Below are 20,611 nucleotides of genomic sequence, written 5' to 3'. Positions count from 1 at the left end.
GACGAATAAGATATACGAGTATACCGGGTGTCCAGATATCTTTAGACAAGGGTTAGAAAGTGCAATATTAGGGGCAGGCGAGTGAAATCGGTTGCACATTGCTGACAGGCACCTTGCGCATTACAGACAATTTTTTGCGTCAATTAATGCGTGTGTCAGTTAATGCGTAAAGTTGGGACAGTTGGTTTTCACTTGTATACATTTTACCAGGCGAGAATAAGACAGCGACAAAGAAAAATGCACACAGGAAGTGAAATTTCAGTTGAAGCCTCGCGATCGTCCTGTGTGCATCTTTTTTCGTCCCAGTTTATTTCTCGCTGGTAAATGTATTCTATTCGGTGTCGTTTTTGTCTTGGACACCGTACTCGCGAAGCTGCCTTTCTTGCGGCCTTCAGCAGAACTTTAACGCCAGTCGAAATGGCCGCTGTTCGCTCAGGTGTCCATTGAGTCTCTACAGTGAGTATACAGAAACCGAGATAGGCTCAGTGACCTACCATTACGATAAACCACCACGGCTTGGGGAAGCTGTAGCCGAAGGGCCACACGTTCTTCAGGTACCAGGCCAAGGCCAGGCTGACTGAGCAAGACGTGAGCAAGGCGACGGAGATCTTGCGTAGGGACAGCTGGTGGAAGGTCTTGTGCGATGCGAAGTTCTTCCACGAGATGCCTTCTCCTGCACGCGTCCGAAGGACACGGTTATCAGCATGACGACATTGTGCCGGCCCTGAATCGGCTTACCTAAACGTGAATCCCTTAGCTGTCGCATGCGACATCTCCGGTTTGCCATTTCATGGGGACAATATATATAAATCGCCGCCTACAGAGGCCTCTTAATAGGCAAACATCTGCCTCGCTGCGCCCATTGCAGGACGTTGGTCTCGCGATGCAGAACTATCGGAAAAATGACTATCGATAGCAACGATAGTTTTTTTTTTTAAACTGTCGATAGTGTAGAGAAACTATCGATGGTACTACTATCGACAAACTATCGATAGTGCAATCGGTAGTACCATGCATAGTTAATAGATATTACTAGCGATATTACTGCCACGCGTGTTTACTGATGTGTTTTGATGCATTCGGGTTTCACCCACAAAGACTATTAGCAAAGTTTGACGCAGACCGCGCCGTAATGTTTGAGAAGCTTCACGATTGTTTGAGATCATTCTGTTAAGATCACGCCCCGCACGCGAACAGTGAAGTTTATACGAGAGCTTACGCGAGCACCAGTGGTAACGCTGGAAGGTTCGATGACTGATGTATAAAAGACGACGCGTTCCACCGATGATCAATTTACTCGGCGGCCGACGACTGTTCTCGCTGCTATCAGTGCGCAGCGTGTATCGCTTGTGTATTGAGTTTTGATTTTCTGGGCACAAGTTCGCCCAAATAAAGAGCTCCGTAATTCCCAGTCTTGCTGCAGCATTTTTCACCGTCACAACCACGTGACAATACTATCGATAGCGGTGTTAATGCTGTTGCTGGCCGGCCAAATTGGCAAAATATTTGCGATAGCCTACTATCAGCTTCGCTTAATTTATGAGCAATTTTTGGCGAAAGGAATAAATTATTTCCGCAGTGAAAACGGCTGAATATATCCATCAATGAAGCCACATCCAAAAGCAGCCAGTTACACCTTACAATTATCCAACCTAGTTCATGATATTATTTAATTTTTGAAATCATAAAATGCAATATAAATTTGAATCCGCGCAGTTCCACCACATGTCACGCCTTCCTTTCCGCTACAGCTGAACATTTTGACTTTATGATCATCTGTCAGCAAAGCACTCTGGCGAAGAAAACAAGCATGTCAACTTTCATGCTCTTCAGCCTGCTCCTCCGGCTCCACTATGTACCACGCGCGCGGGCAACCAAGTTTATTCTGCAGTGAGTTATACTATCGATAGTACTATCGAATTTTTTACTATCGATAACGCTATCGACAGTATTTTTTACTATCGATAGCTCAATAGTGACTCTGTTATTGATAGTATTGATAGTATCATCGATAGTTCAGCATCAGCATTGCTGCGGCCACGCGATCCGCGTGAACTTGTTAATCTCATCCGCCCACCTCACTTTCTGCCTACCCTTGGTGCACTTGCCTTCGCTTGAACCCAGTCTGTTACTCCTAATGACGAGCGGATATCGTGCCGAGGCGCTACATGCCCATTCACTCCGAATGGTGACACATTGAGGGCGGTGTGTCAACTGCATGCTACAATCTTAAGCCAAATAAAATATAACACATTAAGTACGACAAATATACACCATTATAACGATCTGCCTTTGTGACGACTATTCCAAATCTATGGGGTGGGATATCAAAATTTATTTGTGAAGATACACGATTTATTAGTGCAGGTATCTGATAAGTGAGGGCTGACATTCCATAATTCGTACGTGTTCTTGGTATTGGTGTCTGTGTATTACGTAGTGTATAACGTCCTGATGTTGCATGTGACATGTCTGTCAGATCATGTTTCTGTATGTACAGGAGGAGTTTATAGTCGTATAATTTGCTTGCTTTAAGCAAATTATACTTAAGAAATAAAGGATTTCTTGGTAAGTCTTTTGGTTCACCAAAATAGTTCTCGAATAGTCTGAGCACTTTCTTTTGCAATGCTTCCAGTTTTTTGTAATTTGTAGTTGTCGTGGTACCCCAAACAAGTGGGCAATAAGATAAACGGGAGTAGAAATGCGCGTAATATATCGCCTTTTTTAGATGTAAAGGAATTAAATCGGATAGTTTAAATATTATACCAACGGCTCTGCTTAGCTCTGAAGTGAGTTTGTTGATGTGTGTATGACGACTAAAATGGACCTTGGATGTGAAGAACAAAAAATATTCACTGGCGATTACGATACGGGGCGAATTCTGAGCGCAGCTTCGTGCTGGGGCAGCGCCAATTGTGTTTGAAGTTTTGGCTATCCGCAGTTGTACCAACGTAACACTCGTTACATATTGCCACAGGAACTGCCAGCGCTCGAGTGCTACGCTCACCACTCTGTGCACTGCAGGCGTCGCGAACCAAGCGAAACGCCGACAGCATCGTTGCGACAAGCGAAGCCAGCCGCAGTTCACGTGCCAGCCCTGCATGTGCACGAACTCCGACCGATGGGCCAGCGCGCGTGACGGAGAAGGATAGCGAGGTTAGAGACCAGTGGCTCGTGACGTCGACAGACTCTGCGTTCACTCTCTGTCGTCTCCGTTCGCTCTATCGGTTACGCCGACGCCAGCCAACAACGGCGACGACGCTCAACACAGGAACGGGCTAAAGTCTTAGAACGGGCGCCTAAGAGCTGCGCTCTAAAACGTGAAATAATGCAACGTTCGTTTAAACATTCAAGAACGCTGTTTACCTAGCTCCTCGCTCTCGCAGATGAGAGTGATGCCATACGCGAAGCCCACATTTGGCAGCATGCACACCGCCTGGTAGACCAGGTTGTACGGATTGGGAGGCAGCCTGCTGTCCATGAGGGTAGCGCCGGATACGGCCAGTATAGTGATGGGCAGGATCAGGGTCATCACCATGACAACGAACGTCAGGATGGCGGCGATGTTCGCTTGAAAAAGAGGAATTTTTAGTTGTAGAATACGTTTGCGGCATATCTTTCTCTTTGAGAAGGGAGCAAGAACAAAGGCACTAATTACTTTTATTTCACCGCAGAATGTGAACGCTTTAGCGCATAAACATCAACACTACACGCCATTATATGTGCCAATCTATCTTGTATAACGCTTAATTAACCACATCACTAGGGCTTCGATTCTCGTACATTTCAACAGGTGTGTCGGAACTTGTCTGCTTCGCATAAAAATCTATAGAAGCCAAGCACACCGCGGCTGGCATTCTCTTGTGACGAGATTTCGCTACCTATATTGAATTTACCATAATAGCGAATAGTTTTCGACTCGGTTTCACGATGAGTGAACTTTACTGCCTAAAACTGTTCCACGGGTTATCGGCAGCTCCAGCCGCGTTTTCATTTCATATACGGCGCGCCCGCTCGGGAACGCCAGCTGACATGCTGAAGAGGCTTTATGGCATCAACCCGCAGCACCATCTGATATTCAACGGGAAAAGCGGCAGCACGTGCGACAACATGCGCTTAAACAGTCTTTTCTGAGTTTCGCAGGTAAGAGAAGACATCCCCTGTTACCGTAGTAATGATCGTACTTTATTACTGCTGCCATTCTCGCAAAGAGTGCATCATTTGTTCATATATATGAAGGTTTCTTTTTTAACCCGCAAATGTTTTACTCGGGGGTCCGCCAAGACTTTGCGTCAGCTCCAATCTTACCTACGCGCAGGTAAGATTGGAGATGTGATTCAGTGGGGTGCTTTTGCGCACGCTCTGCACGGATTTAGGAGAAGGCGTCTTTTTTCGAAATAAACGTCAGTTGTTAGTGCCACCAGTGTGTTCACTGTCTCTGCTCCTGCCTCTAAGTTTTCTTCCTTTTTCGACGTTTTAGTGGCTTTTGTCGAATCTTGGTAGAAGATTGTCTGGAATATTAACTGGAGGCTACATCGGATGCAATGTCTATGGTTCTGCAAGCATGTGAATTCGGCCATATTTTTTTAACATAATGCTTAGATGCACCGAAATAATGTTTTGGTTATGGAAGTTTGCAAGTTGAATTTTAGCGAAATGTTGCGCTATAAATACTACAATTTACAACGCTTTGCCATCTGCGCAGAGACTTTTCGGAAACATTTTACGTTAAGTGCAGGGCAACTTTGCAATTCATGCAAATACAGATAAAGTTTGCAGGAAATAAGGCTACGACATTGATATGGGCAGCACGCATGGTGCTTAGACAATTAATTACATGTACTAACCACCACTCTCGTGGAAACTAACGATAATGAAACGCTGTAAATGTTTACAGTGGTAAGTTCATTATTTCTGTTGGAAGACTTCGTGGGCCTCGAAACTCACGTCTGGGGCTGACGATAGCGATGATGATAGCGAAACACGAGGCGGCTGCAGAGTAGATGGTGAAGAACACGACGAGCACCCAGAAGTCGCTGCGCGGCCACAGTCCGATGGCTCCACTCAAGGGGTCGTAGCGAAAGAGCCAGATGAGCGGCGCCTGGACGAGCGCCATCTCGAAGAAGGCGCCCATAAGGTTGGCGAGCCAGTAGGCGCTCTCCGACAGGCCGTTGATGCTCATCAACTCCTGAGATACAGCAAGAAACGCCAGATATATATACTATGCACTTACGGAAGTCTCTTAAAGTGAGACAATAAATCGGTTTATATTGATAGATTATACTCTGAAACCTCTAATGACGCTAATTCTACCATCATAGGTTTGTTAACCGAGAATAAAATCAAGGTCATTTCATTTTCAAATTTCGCGCCGATATTGTGGCGCGTGAGGTCACGGATTTCGAAGTGTACTTTTCGTATTTTGACGACATTGGCTCATTGAAATTTCCTAAAACTTGGTATGTTAAGTCCCTTGTGCCCTCAGACTACAATATACTTAATGTTTACCGATTAGAAACTATGTACGCCCTAGGAGACGCCGCCAAATCTGACGTCACAATGATTGGAGCGGGAATCTCAAGGTGGCGTCGCCACCCGTACTTTTTTTTTTTGCGCGTTTTCTCGTTTACGAAGCGTCTGCCCGTGGCGAGAGTAGTGATTTCGGTATTGCGAAAGAGTAATTTACATTTAGAGAAATCGTTTTTTCTCTTTAGTGTCCCTTTAAAGCGCAAGTGCAGTTTGTGTACAAAATTCCTGATGACATGTGGCGGGTGCTACATCGGCCTAAGCTGCAGTGTTGTCTAAACGTTCGATTGTGGAGAACAAAGTGATTTATTAAAGGGGTACTGACACGAATATTTTCAGTTGTTTCTTTGCGTCAAATGAAAGGTCAAGCCCTCAAGAGCCTAGAAAAGGTAGTGCTAAGCGCGGGTGCTTCCTGAGAAAGTAATTACACTATGTTTTTAAAAGCTAGTTTCAATTCCTACTGTGCCCTGACGTCACAATACGGTATGAGCTTCTCGTCACGTGCTCGCCCAATATATAGTGACGTTTCCACGGCCGCTCCGCACCGTGGCTCCGTTGGTGACGCACAAGCGGCCATTTTGGAAGTTTTGATGACGCACAAGCGGCCATCTTGGAAGTTTTGGTACCTAACGTCATCACAACTAGCCAGGCTGCTGCGTGAAGTCACGAGAATTTGTACTGTAGCCTGACGTCAAGCTAGTGTCGATGTCGGTAGGTGCGCCATGGAAAAGCTGACTTTAGTATCAAATTAAAATATCTTATCAGTATTTGCTCAGCTAAACACCTGCTCAGAGCCGTCTCTGCATACAGAAGGTTTGTATGGCAGGAGTAAACTCGCCTTCGAAAAATGGTGTCAGTACCCCTTTAAGATGTGCGCCTCGTTCACATCTTGTTCAGTACTGTATTGTTTGAGAATACTGTATTGTTCAGTACTGTATGTTTGAGGACCATCATGTTTTACAGGCGCCATGACAAGATCAGAGTGGAGATAACCGACGCGTATTGCGTGCATTGCATTGAACGGAAGAAGTAAAAATGATCGCGTGGCCCATTTTTTTCTCTGTCAGACATCCATATGAAGTCAACAGAGACAAACGTATTTCTCAATGAGATTTTTCTTTATCTGTCAATTTTTACTTAATAAGCTTCGTACGTTTTCTAAGAAACTTCAGCTTCAACATAATATCCCACAGACAATTAAGCCAAGGAAATATGGGACATTGTTTTTTTAAATGCCGTGTAGTGCTTATAACATAACTAGAAACGAATTACGGTGGATGAAAAAGCACGTTTGCCGTCGGTGGGGCCCGAAACAACCTTCGAATTCGAAGGTTGTGGGTGTTAGCCGAATTTGCATGCTCGCAGAATACTTCAGCAAAGGCGTTTTTTGTCCACCTTAGTTGGTTTCCATAATTATTACGTTGCAGTTAAAAATAAACGATGTTCACAACGCTTTCGTTGACTTAATTACCCGATCCATTATTGTGTAGAAAGGAGCCCTTCGAACAATTCCCCTTTTTTCGTTCCTGTCAATTTCATCTTATAGCACATGGTGTGCGTCGCTCTGATCCGTTCTTAAGTTTTGTTCGGCGGTACGCAGACCATGCTGCCGAGTTAGGGCAATACGTGAAAAGGTGAACAACTAGTCTTCTAATGACTTGTCCCTATATAGATCCTAAGGGATCTATAGTCTTAGCACACCAAGTTTAAGAAAACTTCATTGAACCAATATGGCGAAAATACGCAAAAAAAAAAGATTTCTGACGTCACGGTGACGTTGACGCGTTGAAGTTGCGGCGAGAAATTCGACATTTTTTACCTTCATTTTCACTGTGAATTAACCTACGATCGCAAAAGTTTTTAAAGAGTAGCCTATCCGTCTAGATTGACTATAATGCTTCGCTTTAGTATCCCTTTAAGAACGGATTACTCTTCTAGAGTGCTATGATACGTGAGGTTGACATTTTGCGTTGACTAGCCTCTCCAGCCAAGTAGTGATATGAAAGCAAATACCTTAGCTCCCGAGGTGAGCTCCTCACACAGCCTCTTGGTGAACACGGGCAACATGAACAGGAAGCCGACCACGGTGGGCAGGCAGCCGAGAGTGTGACGCACGGGGTTCTTGGCCACGCTCTCAGTGAAAGCCTCTTTCCTCTTCATCTGCTCGGGGGTGAGCTCGGTCTTCTTCTTGGTCTTGGATTTCTTCTTGCCCTTCCGCGCCAGCGCCCACCGGAATGGCACGGTCTGCGACACGCCGGCAAGCAGCGATTACTTTGCGCAGTTACCGTCTCTTCCTTCTACTCTGCCTTTGTTGCCTTGTGAAATTGCAAAAAGAAAAAAAGAAAACAAACGTTTCAGCAACCGACTGTGTTGCTGCATCCTTTCTTTCGCGTGAATAACCATCAGCGACTGTGTGAGGGATTGTACACCTTAATGCATAGCGGATTGAAATAACGTATTCTTCTGACAAGTACCAATGTGAGAATATCTCGTTAGCATTATGCTGAGTATTTCGATGTCTTGGCGCTAGACCAACACGACAAAAATTTGTAGGGGCCCTTAACTATCGGGGACGTTAACGCGCTAGCCGCATTTTAGTTTTCTTTAGATGAAGACATTTAGCCAATATCTGTGTTCCAACGTGTTTTGTGCAATCACAATGTCATCAAGCGAGGGATAAAGACCTCCACTGCACACTCCATCGGCGGGGCTCCTTGGAGGTTATCCTTGGAGTTATCCGGGTTGTTGTGGCAGTGTTCAGCCAAGCGCAAAGCTAGACTTGCTCTCTTCAGCTTAAGCACGAGCTTTAGCCCACCGAAGCTGCACGACAGCGAGGTCACTTAAATTTTCGACAGTCGCAAATGTACCGTCCCAAACCTGCCATGGTACCATAATATTGTTTGGTAGGGATGCAAGTGTAAAGAGCGCGGGATGTTCTAACTGGACACGCCCGGGCAAGAAAACATTCCAGCTCGGTGTTTAGAGCAGGATATGTTCAACAAAACTGTACAGTGCTTGATTCCATAATATGTAAATACAAGAAACAACATATATGTCCGAAAGAACGTTGAAAAACTGAATGCGGTTGCACTGTAAGTTGAATCATACGAGAACGTTAAAGCATTGTCACGCCAGGCATTGTGGTTTCATATTTCCTTACATTCTGCACTGTCGCAGAGACCTGTCTTTTTCACTGTTGCAGAGAAAGGCATTATTGACATAACGTAGTCATATTACTCTAAAGATTTTCCGTGTATTTGCAATCTATCTCACGTTGGTACTCTTCGCTTTTCAAAAGTAACCAACGTCAAGTACGCAAATATGCAAACATGGAAATGACGACAGGCATGCTGTGTATTCTACTCTTTAAGACATTCGCATGTGTTCGCTTTCTTACCTTATTCAGATACCGGAGAACGGCATCGCTGGACAGCTCTTCACCGTCCCATGTGTCCACCTCCTCCGTATGCAGGATGCCTGTCAGAGTTCGCGGTAGAAGGAATATTTCACTACCACCTCGCATGTCGATGCTCTCCGTGCCCTATGAATGCCTTTGTCATTATGTGGCCCACAGGCCCGAAGGAATACTTCGCGTATTCAATGTTTTCACGGGAATGGCCTATAAGGCGTCCCATTTACGAATGCTTTTCATCTTCAAACGTGCAAGCATTCGTCTTTATAGGTACCATTTTGATTTACCACTCTACGGGGCGTATCTGTCAGCTGACAGTTCTAGCTGCCTATTATGAGTTTGTGATGCGTTAAATTCAGGCTCGTGAAGTTGTGATGTGTAAAGCTGCGTTCAGCAGCTTGAGTCGTCTGACAGTAGAGCGACTAATTTGCATACAGTGTTTAAGCAGACAACTGTCTTTCCTGGACATATTCTAACACCTGAGTCTGTTCTCTGCGCGTATAGAAGACTTTTTTTTCTCTGCGCTTTCCCTTTATTTACGGAAGCTAAAGCAGCGCCACACATAGCTCTCACTGAGCCGTGAAACGGCGCACGAGCCAGCCAAGAACTATATTTCGTTTCACATCATATGCATCGCCTATATAAAAGCCGGACATATTCCTTTACCTTCTCGTATTGGCGGCCGCAGAGTTTCACATGTGATAGAGTCTGCTTATGAAATATATAGCACACGGTCTCGTACTTTTACGCCTCGAAATATGACGTAAATATTAAACGGAGGACAGATGCCACAGATGCAAACACTTCTTAAAGAACCAGACCACCGTGCTCCGTGTATTTAAAACGCGGAGGTGCATGAATACACCATTTGACTTGACCATGCTTCGATGCGTCACACTCGTAATTTACGAAATATTTCGCGAAAAGCGACGTAGATGAATAACTCCACTTCGAAACGCGAGGAATTAAAGGACTAGGACTACGTCACTTGCAGAATTTACACATCGTTGCCTGCAAAGTTTGAAACGGAGTAGGCTGCATTCTCTACTCTTATGCTTAATACCGTAACGGTAGTAATTTAGCTCGATATATCAGGCGATTTAATATAGCAAATTCGTCCCCAAATATATTCGTTCTAATATCCATACGCAGCTTATATCTTCAGTGGAGATAAGAATGAAGGACGGCGTTCTTCTATGAAAACGAAATCGCAGCAAGAACTCGGCCTGCCATGAAGTGTGGCTCAGCGTCGCTAATCACAGCGTTTTTAAGGCGCGTAATGGTAAAAAAAAATGTAACAAGAGATAACTCGCAAATGCCCTATTCCCAGCATGCAAGATGCCTGCTACTGACAGCGGACGCGCTGTGCTCAATATATATAATATACAATTAGTCATCAGGAAGTCATTATGCTTGGGTTACTTGCAGATAGTTTCGTGTGACTGAGATATTTGCCCAGTATTCAGCTTTGCGCGGGTTTTGTGGGTTTTGGCTTCGGTTGCACAAAAACAACGTAAGTGAAGTTTGGTGCTACTGCTGCATACTTGATGTGCGTTGAGCTGTCGAACGGTTGAAAAACATTTGAGCAAAATGTTCCTGTCCACTTACCGTACGCTCCGTGGGCTGCAGCCGGCGGGCCGGTGCCGAAGATGGCCTCGGTTGCGTTTTTGTGCGAGTGTCCGATTAGGCCGCCATAGCTGAACATGTAACCCATGATCACGGGCACTATGATTTCTATCATTGTCATGAAATAGTGCCGCCGGATCTGGATCATGTAGACGTTCTTCCAGAAGATCAGGAACAGATGCGTCAAAAACGGCATGGAAGGCTGGCTTTTCTTTTTGCCTACTGGGTCTTCGGTTGTAGGTCTTCCTTCCATGATTGGCCTTCCTTAGTGACAGCGACGGCACACGATGACAGTCCGGGGTACGCTTGTCGCAGGTGCGAATGACTGCTGTCCTCGGGGATTATGGCGAGCACTTCGCTAGTGACACCTGCATCGATATAATGGAAGCACAGCGCAAGCAGTCACAATATCAGTATACTTAAGAAAGGTGGCAAGCGCTGCATAGTCAGAATAGCAATTTGGGTAGGATCGTCCGTCATTTCGGGAGAATAGAAACGCTCTTGTAGCAAGGATTACGAAAAGGTCACTAAGAGATGTTAGTGTGAAACCCCTCGCCGATTTTACTGTGCTATTATAGTAACAATCAATTCAACAGTTAACCAAGCGCCTCGTAACGCATTTTACAGTCGGCGAAAGAGGCTTGGATGTACGAGTAATTTCCGGTCCTAAAGATTTTTTTTTATTTTTTATTTTTTCGTTGCTGACGTTCAGGGGCGTAGCCAGAAATTTTTTTCGGGGGGGGGGGGGGGGTTCAACCATACTTTATGTATGTTCGTGCGTGCGTTTGTATGTGTGCGTGCCTATATACGCAAGCAAAACTGAAAAATTTCGGGGGGGGTTTGAACCCCCCCAACCAGAGGCGGATCCAGGCGCTTGCTTTGGGGGGGGCGGTTGGTTGTTGGGGGGGTGGGGGAGGGGGGAGGGGGGCGTTGCCCAACATTAAAACTTCACGTTAATAACCAAATGCTCATTATTTTTGTTCTCAGTTGCATTGCTCAGTGCCATTTCATTATCTAAAATTTCGCATATTTCCGCTAAACATTGGGGAACACGTATCAGTGTTGTTGGTAAGAGGAGGGTGAAAGAGGGAAGGGCAGGCCACCTGCTCGATAAATGAGTATTCCCACAACGGCGATCTCTAGTATTCCTTGAACGTAGTTTCGGAGTAAGCCTCCCTTTGTTACCCCGCCCCCTCCTCCCCATTGCCTTTTTTTCTGGCCGGTCGTGTTGCCAGAAAATGCCCTTTCTATCTCCGCAGCCTAAGGACGGTCAAACGGAGCTTTCGGAGTCGCGCTCGATTATACCCCGCGCACGTGCTCTCGGAGGCTTGCTCGGTACTTCGGCGAATATAATTCACAGCACCACTGCCTGCCTTCCTTCTTTTTTTTTTTTTTTTGGACCAGCCGCTGAAGGTTGACTAAAACGTAACTTGTTCTGCACGCTTTGTGGGACCACGGCCGGGCTAGACTGCACGTGCGCGCTCAAGCGCGCACGTGCAGTCTAGCCCGGCCGTGGTGGGACGAAAGATGCCAGTTTGAATGACACAGAACAGATTCCTGTCTCTGAGAAAAAGATGGGAGAATTTGAAGACCCCTCGCTTTGCTGAAGAGCTGATGGCCCTGGGAGTGGGGAGGAAACTTTAGCTCGCTTCCATAAAGGCAGCAGTTGCTTTAGCAAAATAGTTGAGGCTTGTGCTCGTCGGTGCCTATTTGAAAGATGCAGGACGCAGAAGAAATCTTTTCTAGAAAGCCTGTTTCGCTCTTAACAAAAGCGCTGGGCTGTGTGAGGGGTGCTTCCCTAGTCTCGGATTGGGATGGACACAGCGACCACCTGAAAAAATTCTACGTTCTGAAAAATGGCCTTCGGTGAGGTGAAAAGCGGGGGGGGGGGGTTGGCTTATAGCTTTGGGGGGGGCGATCGCCCAATCGCCCCCCCCCCCCCCTGGATCCGCCACTGCCCCCAACCCCCCCCTTGGCTACGCCCCTGCTGACGTTCTAGCAAATGTTGAATCTGCGCACCAGTCAAATCGTTTGTCCAACAGGACTGACCTTTGCGTTCCACATCCTCAAATGCGTATAATAGACCCAACACCGTGTGGACATTTTCCGCAACGTTGTCTTTTTCGCCACCACAGAAATCTCCTATGGAAAGAAATATGTAGTCGTAGTCAACGACCGGCGCCGGAGTAAAACGGGGAGCATGGCCGAGGCGGGGCCTGCTCCATATGATCGTGGTGAAGTATAGGAGCAGGGAGAGAAGAGGGCGTTCGAGGGCTTCGAGTTATCTAGGAGTTGTTGCAAGCTGTACAAGTTACGCGATGTACATTGCTTCGACTCTACTAACGCTACAGAAAATATCGGGCTACTTTCACGTCGACGGGCGAGACATATAAATGCACAGGTGCCCCAGAAAGTAAAGGAAACGCGCGTAAAGGGAACGCGCGTAACCCGGCGCTGGCGGCGGTATCACGCATGCGCCAAGAAAATCTGCGGTGCATTTACATATGACTTTCAATCATGCCTGATTAGCGGCTCAGGCGAAGAAGCGCTTGTTCCAGCAGTCGACGCTAGGGGAACCTTTTTGCAACTGCGATGAAAACGGCGCGAAAACGGGACGGGACCAGCAGACAAGGGCTTCTTACCCTCCGTCCTGTTTTCATCGCATTCACATATAACAACTGCCCTTCAAGATACTCATCTGCAACCTTTATGCACTCGCAGCAACCATTTATTTTCGTATCGTTGACGGAAACACCGTAGTTGCCTGTCTCATGATGCATGATCGTTTTTTAACTTTCCACAAAGAAATAGAAATGAAAAAGTCCGCGAATCGGTTCCCTTTCCTTTGAAATCCGAACCGCTGCCACCACGGCAATAACTGCGTTCCTGAGGAAAGGAGCATTGCCCAATGACCGTACAGTGAGCGCAAAAAAAAAAAAAATCACAGCATATCCACGGAGTGAATGATGATGAGTGGGCGAAGCTGCGGAGGTTCATCGGTAAACCGTGAATCTTCCGTGAATTCTGCCCAGTACATCACCGACGTGAGATCGGGCGCGTTTATACTAAAGGTTCGATGAGTTATGACGACTTGCAGCTCACCTTAATTTTACATGTACGCTGTGAATTTTCATTGTTTAGAAAACCATTGCTTTAGAAAACATCTGGCGTCTTTCGTTAAGCAGCTGGCGTCTTTTCGTTTTGCTTTAGAAACATCTGGCGTTCTTTCGTTTTGCTTTTACAAAACATCTGGCGTCTTTCGTTGGTTTATTTCATCAATCGACGGCGTTTTGAACAAAATTTTTATTGTTTAATCACGCACAGGAGAAATCTCACCAGGCACTACCTTGGAGGTAAACAATGGCTGCTAATGGGAATGAGAGACAGAAGAAGTCGGCTTTTAGCTAACACTTACACTTCTACTAACGTTTCCTACTGGAACATGCCAATGGCTGCTAATGGGGAATGAGAGACAGAAGAATTCGGCTTATAGTTAACGCGCACGCTGCGAATTTTTTATTGTTCAACAACGCACAGGAAAAATCTCCCACCGGCACCACCTTGGAGGTCAAAGCCTAAGACTGGTTACGCACTACGACTACTACGACTACGACTACGACTACGAGGGACGAACGGGTGCCGCGTTAAGGAGCTTCGCCCCTAAAAAAAACAAGGACAGTGACACGCGCCGCGCGTTCATCAAGCAAACGCTTCTGGCAAGAGTTGATTGCTTGTCGCTGATGAATAGTTGTGGCAAGCTCAGAAATGACCCACGACTTCAATGGTTGGAAGAAGTGCCTACTCGCCGAAGCTGTCGATCAGACAGTTAGGAAAAACATATCGCATATGACTACAGCAACTTACGTTTGCGCATGCCACGTTATGCACTGCTGCCGCGATAAATAGTGCATGAAGATATGTTTCGGCCACCGCTTGCGCTCTCCGTTTCCATTTCGAGACATCTGTACGTCTTAGGATGTGGTATATTGGCGAAGACAAAGATCTGGTTATGAGGAGCTGCTGGAAAAGGGAATCGTCAGCGATTTGTTCTCTTCGGAGCTCACGTGAGCGCCTGAGGTGCAATACTCAAATCGACACTTCGCAGAGAACGGTGATCTGAAACCGAGAAGCAAAAGACTGACCACGCCCATTTCGGGTTTCTTACTAGCCAATTGGGGTCGGGACGAAGCTGTCGGTACTTTCCTGGCGATAATCAAACGAAAGAACAGAAACAACGAAAACAGTTGTAGCCTGACCACGCTTACCAGTTCTGAGACGAGGTTGTGGAGTCCCGTATGCAGCGGTGTACTGGCTTCAGCTGGTCCGGTCGTTCGTTGTCCTCTTCCTGAGGGTGTTGGTTGGTTGGTTGGTTGGTTGTTCCTCAGTTACTTGGCGCAACCCACCACGGGGGATCGGCCATGAAACAGGCGGTACCTTATTTTAGAAATTAAATTGTTGCTCGTGCAATGCTCGAGCAGCGCTCGTGCCTTGCAGTCTTCTTCTTCTTCTTCTTCGGAATTGAGAATGGCGCCATCACTCGAGCGTAGAAATGCAGAAACAAAATGTATTAAATCGGTAACAATGAACATCTTTTTTATATGACATCTGCGTCCCTATATGACGTATGGCTATAGCAGTACATTGTACTGCAAGTTCAACATTAGCGCTGCGTCGAAATTTATCGAAATCTTCCTAGCCATCTTCAACTGCACTTGCCTGCCACGTGATACCTAGAGAGGGTGTTCATTATAACACTACGAAATATTCCCACGATGGCCTTAATGAAAAGTCATCTCCTTTTACATTTGCTTTGTAGCGCCGGTACAACAAATTCATATGGTTCAGATACATTCGCGTTCTCCAAGCATGGCCAGCTAGCCCAATGGACACTCGCCTTCTGAACGCGGGGACTTTAGGTTCGAAACCGAGCATCGCCAAGAAAACTACTTTCATGTTACATGTTCATTATTTCGTCATGGTGATTCGTCTTACGTGACAGAGACATGCACGGCAGACACAGTTATCAAGATTAGCCGGTATAGAAATGCTTCGGGATTAAAAGTGTCGTGTTGATTAGAGAGAAGCTTATAGTTCAAAAATTAGAAGCTTCCATTGCTTCAGCATACATCGGGAAGCGTAACGAAGAACGCCGCCGTAAGTGAGAGATAGAAATATAAAGAGAGCTCTTTATTGAAGAATAGATAAATATGCCGGCGTACATACATGCGCCTACAAGCTACTTGTTCTATGTATCCCTTTCTTCGTGCCGTCCGTCTGCGCGCTGTTTTTTGCCCATTAAGCTACTGTTCCCCTAGAAGGGGACTGAGGACAGAAAGGCCCTAGGAGCAGGAGGACAGGAAAATAAAATGAAAGAAAGGCGCAAAATATATGATCATGGTATATGGAAGTGAGAACTTAATGGTTGTGATGTAACACACTTTGCAGGTTATCGAGTAAGTTAATGTCCTCGAGAAATTTGAACAGATATTTTAAAATTTCACGTTGCTGAGATGGAGAAGGCATAAGTCCAAGTATCTTCCTGTGATCAGGTGGTGCTTGGGAAGTTGAACATATTGTTGCAGGGCTGTTGGCATATACAAGATATATTTACAGGAAATCAACATTAAGAGTCAAGACGGCTGACCAACGCACTCGCGCGCCAGTCAACTTTTTTTTTTCATCTCTTCGTCTTCCTTCATTTCTCCGTAACAGGACCCCCTGGCGTTGTAGCGGCGTCTCGGCGCGCAAGTCCGGCGAAGAAGTGCCAGAGAAATATAGCGTGTAGGGTTTCATCCGCGAAACATGCACAGTGTCAACAGCTGGCGTTCTTGATGAGGAATCGAAGTGCAACGGTGCAATCTCGTAGTTTACGTCGCTACCTTGACGCAAGACTTGGCAAGGTCCTGCTTAGCGGGACAGAAGTTTCTCGGAGAGGCCTACACGGTGGCATGGTGACCAGAGGAGCACCCAATCGCTTGGGGCAAACTTCGTGTTGCGATGCTGGTGGTCATAGCGGGCTTTTTTGCATATCCTGCGACGTGGAGAGACGTGACCGGGCGACTTGACGAGCCATGTGAGCTCGGTCAATGGCGTCGCGAGCGTATATGGTAGCGCATGGTACGGAAAGCAAGATGCAATGTGCGCTCGCGACCATACACAAGATAAAAAGGCGAATGTCCCGCGGTGTCACTCCCAGAGGAACTGCACGCGAAAGTCACATAGGCCAACGTCGCGTCCAAGTTGCGATGATCGTTAGAGACGTACATCGGAAGCATCTCTGTGAGCGTGCGGTTAAGATATTCAGTAAGCCCATTAGTTTGTGGGTGGTAGGCGGCGCACAGCTTGTGTTCTGTGGCACAAGATCGAAGTAGGTCGTCGAAAACTCTGGACAAGAAAGAGCGGGCGGGGTTTGTCAGCAGCTGTCGAGGTGCACTGTGGAGGAGGATGACATCATGAAGAAGAAAATTTGCGACTTCTGTGGCGCAACTAATTGGCGTAGACTTCGTTATGACGTAACGTGTCGCATAATCTGTAGCTATACGGTGATCCGCTTATTTTCCAGAGTCTTCGTCGGAAAAGGGCGAAGCAGATCAACTCCGACGCAGTAGAATGGTTCAGAGGGAACTTCAATTGGGTGAAGGTATCCAATAGGTGGCAGAGGAGGTCTTTTCCGGCGTTGGCATAGGTCACAAGTAGCAACACAACGATGCACAGAGTGGTATATATGCCAGGTCAGAAGAATCGACGTCGCATGCGGTCGTACGTGCGCGAACCTCCGAGATGCGCCGCCGTCGGTGCATCGTGAAGTTGCTCAAATATGACGGGCCGTAGATGACGAGGAAGAACAAGCAAGAGCTCAGGGTATTCAATGCTGACATTGCGTCGATAGAGGATGCCGTCATGCAGCATGAACAAACGGAATGCGGCGTCGCTGCGGCCAGTCTACTTTGGAGACAAGTTCTTTCTTCTCTGTATGCCTGAAGCAATGTAACAAAATAGGTTCTACAGTTTCTAATACACCGCATGTTGTCACATTATGGGTTATATTAGTCAAACTGAGACGGCACCTGTAGCTACTGGTGAATGCTGCGTCGAGGCGAAGTCGATCATATATTTTCTCAAGGAGGAAGGTGATACGGTACGCTTGGTTTGAAGTCGGACTTTATGGAACAGAGAAGGAGATCTTCCATATGCATTGAACAGCGATCTGCGTTCTGCCCGCTTCCATCGAAACGTCGCCGTAAAGCTGGAAAGCATGCATCAAGTGGCTGTGCTCACGTGTTATTTTGTATCAAATAACATTAACAACGGCTCTGCACACAAATAAGACTAGCGTATACTATATATAGCACACGGCCTTCTAGCAGCGTGGCGCTCTATCGCTGAAAAACGCACCGCTCGTTTGACGCGGTCACACACTGGCGTTAGCATTTATGTGCAATCCTCGTGTACGTGAACCAGTGCCTGACTCCAAAGGAGCTGCTCTCTCAACAGTCCCACGGCTTCTTCTGTCTTTCTTTTTTTTTTTCTTTTTTTTTCAATGGCGCTAGCCAAAAGTGCCAAGGTATGCGCTTGACCTCAAATGACTTTGGCAGGTTTGAGACGGCATATTGACGACAATCGGAAAAGCCATGTGACATCCCTCTAGGGAACCCATGTTCAAGTTTGGGCGCGACGCTCGCGCGGCTGAGCTATGCGTTACTGGGGGCAGACGGCGCCGGCGAAGGCGGTTTGTCGCCAGATATGCCAGCGGCGGCGGCAAGGACACGTGCGCGCATGCGCTCCTCATTCGGCCCAGAGTTCTGCTAGTCGGCAATAGTTACGTTGTGACGCACCACAGATACAATCCGAGAGCTCTGCGCGTGCCCGAAAGTGGGGGCGGCAGTGTTGTGGCCGTGGATGCCTCCAGTTGGGATAAGAGCAGTGGCGTCGCTCGACGTTCCTTTGGAAGCCTCTAGTGCTGCTGGGCGGGCGAAGCTCGTGCCTACAACGAGCTCGTGGCGTACTCACAACGTCGCCGGTTGCGAAAATTGTCAATGTACAAACGTCCATCCAGTGCACCACCGGGACTTCTCCATCCCATCACACCTATTGTCGGTGTTTACATGCTAGAGCTTTATCAGTGGAAACTGCTGGATTATCTTCGCTGTCGACCACTTGACACGTTATGCCGAAACAGCAGCGATCCCTGCCGCTACGGCCCATCATGTTTCTTACTTTATGCTGCGCTACATATCATCCTCGGCATGGCATCCCTCGTGTGGATAGGAACTGTGAACTTCGATCAAACCGGCGCGGTCGCGCTCTCTCGACAGAGATCAGCAGTCGGCTCAAATCTTTGTACGTGCTGCGTTCTCCCCGCTTACTTCGCGTTGAAGAGATAAACAGTACGAAAACAGCTTCGTCCCTCGAGCCACCGTATTCCCTTACGCCAGCGTTTTGTAGAGTTAAGCCGTATCTAATCATCAAAGAGTTAGATGTTAGCCTAACTTTATTAGTTCTACTTCTTAAAACATTCTAATTTGTTGTGAGCGCATTTATTGGCTCACCCTTGCGGCGAAACTGACTTATTTTTAACTGCCAAAGCAATTTTTCGGACACTTCGGGCGCATTTTGCCGTCGCCGTGGGGTTCCGTTATAAAGTCCACGGACCATAAACATTGCATCGGGCGTCCATGCTCTACGTGCGAGTGAAAGCGTGCGAACAAAGCTGACGATCGCGGCTCAACCGGAGAAACAATGCACCGTCCGTTTCGGGGTACGCCGTCTTGGGACTGCGCGGCTCCTGCAGAAATTGCGTACCAAGTATGTACTTAGGGCGAGCCCGACCATGCCCGGCAGCTCAGTCTTGAGAGGAATCAGCATACTTGGTACAGCGCGAAAACGACGAAGACGGAGGAAAACAGGAGGGACATATATCACATCTGTTAGTATGACCGTTTGCTAATTAAGCATTTCAATTTATTCGACGATTTATTGCTATTTGTAGTCTAAATTTCCTGCGTTTTTAAATGCGAAGCATTTCTTGGCGAACTTCTGCTACTTTGAGCGTATCTATCTATCTATCTATCTATCTATCTATCTATCTATCTATCTATCTATCTATCTATCTATCTATCTATCTATCTATCTATCTATCTATCTATCTATCTATCTATCTATCTATCTATCTATCTATCTATCTATCTATCTATCTATCTATCTAGCCGCCTACGACTTTATGCTCTCCTGGTCGCTTGGTTAATCGAATGTACACCAAAATTTGTATGGCGTATCTTGCGACGTGATTGTGTGACGAACATAAACGACACGAGCTAACATGAAAATCATGACACGCATGTCATGTACAGCATGACTTACGTGCCACGCTCATGGTGCGCTGGCGGCCGTTTCGCTAGCTTGATCTACCCCGAAATCGGTATAGCGTGACGTGACTATGTGACGAACATAAATAACACACGAGTTAACATGAAAATCATGACACGGATGTCATGTACAGCATGACTTACATGCATGCCACGCTCATGGTGCGCTGGCGGCCGTTTCGCTAGCTTTATATATACCAAAATTGGTATCTTGCGACGTGACTGTGTAACAAACATAAATAACACGATGTTAACATGAAAATCATGACACGCATGTCATGTACAGCATGACTTACGTGCCACGCTCATGGTGCGGTGGCGGCCGTTGCGCTAGCTTTATATACACCAGAATTGGTATCTTCCGACGTGACTGTGTGATGAACATAACACGAGTTGACATGAAAATCATGACACGCATGTCATGTACAGCATGACTTACGTGCCACGCTCATGGGGCGCTGGCGGCCGTTTCGCTAGCTTGATCTACCCCAGAATTGGCATTGCGCGACGTGCCTGTGAGACGAACATAAAAACACGAGTTAACATAAAAATCATGACACGTACGTCATGTACAGCATGGCTTACGTGCCACGCTCATGGTGCGGTGGCGGCCGTTTCGCTAGCTTGATATACACCAGAATTGGTATCTTCCGACGTGACTGTGTGACGAACATAAATAACA

At 46.7% G+C, this 20,611-nt stretch overlaps 2 protein-coding genes across 2 annotated transcripts; both read right to left on the bottom strand.

Moving 5' to 3' along the window:
• Positions 1-228: 228 nt before the first annotated feature.
• Positions 229-3,564, bottom strand: LOC125757612 (phospholipid-transporting ATPase ABCA7-like). Its single transcript, XM_049413227.1, has 2 exons — positions 3,367-3,564; positions 229-673 (listed from the first exon to the last, which is right to left on the bottom strand). The coding sequence occupies exons 1-2, from the start codon at positions 3,536-3,538 to the stop codon at positions 483-485; spliced, it is 363 nt and encodes a 120-aa protein (XP_049269184.1). The 5' UTR covers positions 3,539-3,564; the 3' UTR covers positions 229-482.
• A 700-nt stretch (positions 3,565-4,264) lies between these two features.
• On the bottom strand, positions 4,265-8,092 carry LOC119385567 (uncharacterized). Its single transcript, XM_049414019.1, has 3 exons — positions 7,540-8,092; positions 4,948-5,188; positions 4,265-4,308 (listed from the first exon to the last, which is right to left on the bottom strand). The coding sequence occupies exons 1-3, from the start codon at positions 7,684-7,686 to the stop codon at positions 4,265-4,267; spliced, it is 432 nt and encodes a 143-aa protein (XP_049269976.1). The 5' UTR covers positions 7,687-8,092.
• Between the last annotated feature and the right edge of the window lie 12,519 nt (positions 8,093-20,611).

The sequence above is a fragment of the Rhipicephalus sanguineus genome, chromosome 3 (assembly GCF_013339695.2).
Source record: "Rhipicephalus sanguineus isolate Rsan-2018 chromosome 3, BIME_Rsan_1.4, whole genome shotgun sequence".
NCBI classification, from domain to species: domain Eukaryota; kingdom Metazoa; phylum Arthropoda; class Arachnida; order Ixodida; family Ixodidae; genus Rhipicephalus; species Rhipicephalus sanguineus.
This window is presented reverse-complemented; position numbering and strand designations above follow the sequence as displayed.